At 39.8% G+C, this 8,170-nt stretch overlaps 1 protein-coding gene across 2 annotated transcripts in view; it reads right to left on the bottom strand.

The window, feature by feature from the left end:
- Positions 1–7,892, bottom strand: part of LOC139370769 (calpastatin-like) — a 68,095-nt gene extending 60,203 nt beyond the window's left edge. Inside the window, exons 1-2 of one of the 2 annotated variants that reach the window (XM_071110469.1) lie at positions 7,642–7,892; positions 5,705–5,794 (exon numbers count right to left, since the gene is read on the bottom strand). In XM_071110469.1, the coding sequence (XP_070966570.1) occupies positions 5,705–5,794; positions 7,642–7,695 (144 nt within the window). In that variant the 5' untranslated portion in view covers positions 7,696–7,892. Of the gene's footprint in view, positions 1–5,704; positions 5,795–6,889; positions 7,279–7,641 lie in introns of those variants that run through there. The other variant, XM_071110470.1, reaches the window with a different exon arrangement.
- Between the last annotated feature and the right edge of the window lie 278 nt (positions 7,893–8,170).

Consider the following 8,170-nt stretch of genomic DNA (forward strand, 5'->3'; position numbering starts at 1 on the left):
AACCACAAAGACCAGGGAGGTTTCCCAATGCCTCGTGAAGAAGGGCACCTATTGATAGAAAAAGTACCTTTGAGAATGGTGAAGTTATTAATTAGACTTTGGATAGTGTATCAATACACCCAGTCACTACAATGATACAGGCATCCTTCCTAACTCAGTTGCTGGAGAGGAAGGAAATTGCTCAGGGATTTCACCATGAGGCCAATGGTGACTTTAAAATAGTTACAGAGTTTAATGGCTGTGATAGGATTAAACTGAGGATGGATCAACAACATTGGAGTTACTCCACAGTACTAACCTAAATGACAGCGTGAAAATAAGGAAGCCTGTACAGAATAAAAACATTCCAAAACATACATCCTGTTTGCAATAAAGCACTAAAGTAAAACTGCAAAAACAAATGTGGTAAATAAATTAACTTAATGTCCTGAATACAAAGCGTTATTTTGGGGGCGAATCCAACATAACAAACACATCACTGAGTACTACTCTTCATGTTTTCAAGCATGGTGGTGGCTGCATGTTATGGGTATGTTTATTTTAGGGTAAAAATAAAAGGAATAGAGCTAAGCACAGCCAAACACCTGGTTCAGTCTGCTGGACAGACACTGGGAGACAAATTCACCTTTCAGCACGACAATAACCTAAAACACAAGGCCAAATACACACTGGAATTGCTTACCAAAAACGACATTGAATGTTCCTGAGTGGCCTAGTTACAGCTTTGACTGAAATCGGCTTGAAAATCTATGGCAAGAAAATGGCTGTCTAGTGATGACCAACAACCAACTTCCAGAGGTCGAAGATTTCTTTTAAGAATAATGTGCAAATATTGTACAATCCAGGTGTGCAAAGCTCGAGAGACTTATCCAGAAAGACTCACAGCTGTAATCACTGCCAATGGTCATTCTAGCATGTATTGACTCAGGAGTGTGAATACTTATGTGCATTAGATATTTCTGTATTTAAAAAATATATATATATATTCACAAAAAATATTACTTTGTCATTATGGGGTATTGTGTGTAGCTGTAACAACCAAATGTGTAACAACTCAAGGGGTATGAATACTTTCTGAAAGCACTGTAGTTTGGTCACATATTTTGAGCAAATAAAAAAAAATATATATATATATATATGCAAGGAAAGAAGCGCCTTGCTTGCTGAATATAAAATAAGCTACAGCGTTCACACAGTTTACTGGTGGGGAAGTTTGAATGGTGAGAGCTTCTCTGGTGTGTTGTGATCACATTGGCTGGTGGTTCAAATGCAATAAAGGGGAATCCTCTGTTCTTCCTGCGCCCAATATTTATGTTTACAATGAAACGTATTGCGTCAGAATGCCCAATTCACTGCTAAAGGTGATTCTAACATGAATTGACTCAGGGGTGTGAATACGTATGTACACTAGATACTACTGTATTTCAACAACAACAAAACATTAACTTTGTAATTATGGGGTATTGTGTGTAAATGGGTTCTAATTTTTATATTTAATCTATTTTGAATTCAAGCTGTAACACAACAAAATGTAGAATATGTTAAGGGGTATGAACACTTACTGAAGGCATTGTATATAAGTTCAGAAATAGCACTCTTCTCATATTACTCTGTAGGCTCCTGACAAATTCAAAGCTTCCTCCTGAAGGAAGCTTGTTGAGTAGCCACAGTGGTATGAGAAAAGTGCCATCTTCCTGCAACTCACATCTGCCTGTAATTATTGAACTCTGCCTGCTGGACCCATGGGTTGAGGCAAACTTTGTCATATCCAGGATGGAGAGTCATGCCCTCCAACCCTCCAGCCACCTCCTGACTGCACCTGACCACAATCTGTAACACATTACATAGATGGAAAGGGACTTCATCACCCACTGGAGACTTGAATACCTCACCCAGAGAGCTGTGCATGTTAGTGTGTGGTTAGACATCCAAATCCTTAGACTAGAATAGAATGCCATGTTAGTTCTGGGGCAGCGGAAGTTGTACCAAATATTTGCATGCTCTTTGTTTTATCTGTGGTTGTACTCTACACACAACTTATTTTCATTTGCTAGAGTAGGCATACTGTCTTTATAAGCAAATCAATATGATAGCCTATTTACTGCAGAATTGTTTTTGTAACACAAACACACCCACAGGATTTCCTGCGGGAAATATCTATCCGCGGACATAAGGAGACGAGACTAGCCAGTTACAGAATATTGTGTTGACAGCTGAGCTCACTGAAGACTGGGCATTCAACTCACAGCTGATGATATCGGTTTCACGGTAATGTGTCTTTACATGACCTGATAAAAACTTAAAGTCGCAAGCTACTTTTGTAGCAAGGTGTTGTAGAACGAGTGTTTCATGAAATACATTCCAGACACTGGTACTTCTTGCTATCTTGGCATAACTGTGATTCATCAGAGAAATATCAGCTAGCTAGATAGACTATCCAGCTGTAGCTAGCTATCCTCAAGCTATGCTAACTAGCTAGCTGCTGTAAGGTTGGCTAAACATAAGGTCAGCGCAGGCTTTAGCAGTGGTGTAAAGTACTTAAGTAAAAATACTTTAAAGTACTACCTAAGTAGTTTTTTGGGGTATCTGTACTTTACTATTTATATTTTTGGCAATATTTACTTTTACTTCACTACCTTCCTAAAGAAAATCATTTACTTTTTACTCCATACATTTTCCCTGACACCCAAAAGTTCTCATTACATTTTGAATGCATAGTAGGACAGGAAAAGGATCAAAATCACACAATTATCAAGAGAACATCCCTAGTCATCTCTACTGCCTCTGATCTTGTGGACTCACTAAACACAAATGCTTTGTTTGTAAATTATGTCTGAGTGTTGGAGTATGCCCCTGGCTATCAGTAAATTTTAAAAAACAAGAAAATGACACCTGGTTTGCTTCATATAATGAATTTGAAGTGATTTGCACTTTTACTTTTGATACTTAAGTATATTTTAGCAATTACACTTACCTTTGATACTTAAGTATATTTTAGCAATTACACTTACCTTTGATACTTAAGTATATTTTAGCAATTACACTTACCTTTGATACTTAAGTATATTTTAGCAATTACACTTACCTTTGATACTTAAGTATAATTAAAACCAAATACTTTTTGACTTTTACTAAAGTAGATTTTCACTTGAGTCATTTTTTGTATGAAAATGATGTACTTTTTCCACCACTGGGGTTTAGCCTACACATAGAACTGAATTAGCAGATCATCTTGAGATGGCGAGTCAGTGAAGAGAAGTCCTCAACTTCAAAACTTCTCTCCATAGCAAAGCTAGCTGTTTTGACGCCACAGCGCCTCCATCTTGGCACTCCCCCACCGTTGTAAAAAAAAATATTTTAGAAGCTATAGAAATACATTTATTAATGTCTACATTCGTTTTTGCCACATTTATTCTATTACAGACACCTTCATTCATATTTGTTTTATTATATTATGTGAGCTAAACATAAGAAAATATTTTTGGGAAAGTTCTAATGTCGCTGGCCCCACTACACTAAAATATACTTAGATACCTGTCATTTCTTCCTTGAAACATTTAATTTAAATACTGTAAAATTCCATTCATTCCTATGTAGGACTGCTCTTTCTGGAGAGTGCCAATATGGCAGTCTGGTGGCTTTAAAGCCTCTCATTGGCCAATGGATAGCATCAGCATTCCAGGGTTTATATACATATTTGGATTGAAAACCTCAAAGTCAGAGCTTGCTGCTTACACCCAGCCGCCATCCCCATCCCCAACGTCCTAGCAAGCCACAAGGATACTTGATTGTGATAGTGCTCACCGTTGCCCCTAGTGGCGGTTTTTAAAGGCATCTCCCAACGTCCTGGGGACCTGGACGAACTTCGACCTGGCTGACTTTTTCACAGTTGAAAACATGCGAACACACATCAAAGCACATGTGTACACACACATAGCCTACATATATACATTGAGTGTACAAAACATTAGGAACATCTTCCTAATATTGAGTTGCACCTCCCTTTGCCATCAGAACAGCCTAAATTCGTCGGGGCATGGTCTCTACAAGGTGTCGAAAGCTTTCCACAGGGATGCTGGCCCATGTTCACTCCAATGCTTCCCACAGTTGTGTCAAGTTGGCTGGATGTCCTTTGGATGGTGGACCATTCTTGATACACACAGGAAACTGTTGAGCCTGAAAAACGTTGCAGTTCTTGAGACTCAAACCTGTGCGCCTGGCACCTAGAAATATATAGCCCGTTTGAAGGCACTTAAATCTTTTGTCTTGCACATTCACCCTTTGAATGGCACACATTCACATTCCATGTCTCAAGGCTTAAGAAACATGATTTAACTTGCCTCCTCCTCTTCATCTACACTGATTGAAGTGGATTTAACAAGTGACATCAATATGGCATCATAGCTTTCACCCAGATTAACCTGGTCAGTCTATGTCATGGAAAGAACATCTCCTAATGTTTTGCACACTCTGTGTATAGATAGGCACTGAGGCGCACAAACACACATTCCAGACTTGTCTTATCCACGCATAATCATCAAGCACACTCATTCTCCTAAAAACACCTTCAGAGATGTGTTGTGTCAGCTCACCAAGCATGTAAAACCAGCTGATGCATCTTGGGAAGACACACTGGAACCTAGACACACTGGAACTAAGACACACTTTTATTGTGAACTACCTCCAGATCGATTTGAATCGCTTGCTAATATGTGCATGTAACATAAACATTCAATTTAAATTAATTGAATTCCTCCCTGGTTTAATTGTCTCAGAGTACTGGGCTGTGTTCCTTTGGCCTGGCCTGTTTGTGTCTGTCTGTGTAACTGGACTACTCAAAGAAGGGGAGTGACGCTCATCACTATATTTAGATACGTCATTCATCACAGTCCCTTACTGCTCCAGCGGAGGCTGTTGAGGGGAGGACGTCATTATTATGAGCCTTCCTCCCCTCAGAAGCCTCCACTGTACTTCTCATGTCACCAGACTTGGAACCACAGCCAAACGCTGCCTCAGAAGTCCCCTCAGAAGTCCCTTATCAATGAATATAGGTGTTTCTAAACAATCATGGGCAAGTTCATTCCTTTTTCCCGTCTCCTTTATTAAACAGTGACCAGGAATAGATTGATGTCAACTATAATAGATAACTAATCTATTATAGATTAGGTCTGCTCTCATAAGAAAATGGAAGGAAGCCAAATCACAACCTAAAATGGTGAAAAAATGCCTGTTAGATGTAATAGTGGTTGTTAACAGCTTTAGACTTCCAACTTTTACAAAAGTTGCAACCAAACAAACAAAGTCCCAGAGAGCCTTGTGAAACCAGATCCCTGATATGGATAAACAAATGGATCCAGTCAAGTGTGTGGTGAAATTAGCAGCCTGCATGCCCACATGTTACCCCACTCATTCATGTGACTAAGTACATGCCTCTTTACCCCACCAGAGGGCAACAAAGTCTACAGAGTTAAAGTAGACCAGAATAGGATAGAAAAGTATAGCATAACTTTATTTTTCCCCAAAGGGAATGTCAGCTGTGGCACAGACAAAAGTCTAGCTGTTGACTAAGAGCAAACACAGGTCCTCAGTTCTAAGTCAGTTATTCATCCCATTAGTGTAGCTGAGTGCACCACCTCTGCACTAACAGAGGTAACTGTCAAGTGTATCCGCACCAAGATGTGAACATTGTTTAGAAGGGTCTTACCTGAGCCTTAGAGGCTGCAGCACCTCGAGTATCATAAAACCTGTCATCCACCTGCTTCTCTCCAAGTGTGGTACTAGGACCTGTTCTCTGCTGCAAAAGACACACACACACACACACACACACACACACACACACACACACACACACACACACACACACACACACACACACACACACACACACACACACACACACACACACACACACACACACACACACACACACACACAAATATACAATGTTAATGTTGAACAAATCACATGTAGTCAAGACAATTGAGTGTGCGTGTTCTCCAATAGCTAACCGCACCCTTTGAATGCCTTAGGTCCACAGACAACCACCTGGGTCTTGTAAGGAAGTGGACATCTGCACCCATTGTCTGAAAGGTCACTAATGTTGGTTTGGATATTACAGTAAAGTCCCTAACTTGCCGTAACGCCTATAATGTTCTGAAGGCAATTAAGTTATGCTCCATTTTATTATATTAGAAGAGTAACATTAACCTGTAATAGCGGGTTATAACAACCAGCTTATGATACTGTAAAAAGTTCCATCAAAATTCAGATGGAACTGCCATATTGGTTTTTACAAATTATCACATATGTGCCAAACAACTTTATGAGATATGTAAGTGAAGAGGTAACAAATGATTCAGTCTCTACTTGGACTTGCACACTCAGGAGACATTCAGAGGGTGGACATAAAGACCATATTTGGATATCTAACAGCTGCATTCAAATAAGAGTTAAAGGTGATAGGCTGACCAACCATAATGCCTCTCTAAATCTGCATCTGTAAAAGTCCAGGCAATTGTGCCAGGAGCTGAATGTGTATTTTATCATGTCTAATGTTTAAACAGTCACACGCCCTACAAAATAATGCTCTAACCTGCCAAACCTGCCAAGAAATGCTGGCCCATCCCTTTTTTATGGTTCAGAACATAAGTCATTCATTTCATATCAATAGTCTTCTTGTTGATTCTACAACTTATTGTAAACTAACTAATATGTCAACACAACTTTACCATGACAAAAGTTGGAAAGGCTGTTTGTAGAACTATTTAAGGCGAAGTCCCTACTACAATAATGCTTCCTAGAATGGAGATGGATTTACTCAGACACATCGCTACCAGAGGGATGTTATTTTAATACAGAAGTTGGAGAAATCGGTGGCTTATATACTCACAAGGCTGGTCCAATATGCAGCATACGCCATGATGGAAACTGTGACGATGAGAAGAATCGTCTATTGCCTACGGATACCTCTTGTCTAAATAAGTGTAGCCTCTAGTCTAGCCTGTCTCCCGTGTACCTTTAAAGCATAATTATTTCCCATGCGTTCCAGAGGGCCACTCCCGTCCCGTATGTTCAAACAATGTTTCAGTAAAGCCGACTGATCATTATCATACCCTAAACGAAGTGTCAATATAGCGCGGCTGTGGTGATGTCAAGAGACTGCTAGGTTTGCATTTCACGGCATATAGCAAAATTCTCTTTTTAGTTAAGTTTGCCAGACGAGTCTATCGTTTCCGCATAACCCACTGACAATCGACGGCTGAACTGCATTTATAGCCTATCATCCAAAACCACAAATCATGTTTGGGGTTGACGGGGGGATTGCGCAATTTGTGCGTAATGCAAATGCCTCAGATAAAACTATTACTGTTGCAATATAGTAGCCTATACTCTTTTCCATAAGGATATCAGCTTATCGTTTCTCAAAGTTAGCTATTAGAGATATGTACCTGGCTACGATCTATAAGAGGATGCCAATTGAGGCAAAACTCGCGCGTAGCCTACTCATTGGACATTCCTGCATCCAAACGTTGGACCATTGTTTGGTCGATTGCACAGTTGTGGCCAGCTTTTGACCGAGGTTAATTCATTTAAACATTTTAATGAAAAACTTTATGCCAACTATTTAGAAGGAAAACTCACCTCCGGTGACTTTTTATGATGGCCATGGGCATGGCTTCTCTTTTTGTGTGGCATCGCTGCAACGCAAATACCTTTTTTTATGTCAAAAACTTAACGGTGGATCAACAGATATTCTTATAGGAACCGCTGGCTGGCTGGGGAACCGAGTGAATCAAATTGGCCCCTCTGGCGCGTAAGTGTGCCCCTCCCGCTATGAACTCAAAATATTTTTGCTCAAATGAAATCAACGTGTGTGTGTGACGGTGTGAATCAGGAGGTTAAAGCACGTAAGAATGGGGGCTTTTGTCTTTAGTTTCTTATCTTACCAGTAGCACCCTTCCTTCCTATTGTTCCCCAGTTACTTTAATAGACCAACAACCCCCCGAAAATTATACACAGTAGCCAAGAATAAAGAAGCTGAGGTAACATACCCATTAAATCTCCTGCTAATCTCATTTGAATGTATTTCGTATGACATCACATCCCAATGATTTACTTAGTGAAGTAAATAAGTAAAAAAATAGGGAAGGATCAAAGCCAAATCCTCAAA

This window comes from Oncorhynchus clarkii, chromosome 17 (assembly GCF_045791955.1).
Source record: "Oncorhynchus clarkii lewisi isolate Uvic-CL-2024 chromosome 17, UVic_Ocla_1.0, whole genome shotgun sequence".
Taxonomy (NCBI): domain Eukaryota; kingdom Metazoa; phylum Chordata; class Actinopteri; order Salmoniformes; family Salmonidae; genus Oncorhynchus; species Oncorhynchus clarkii.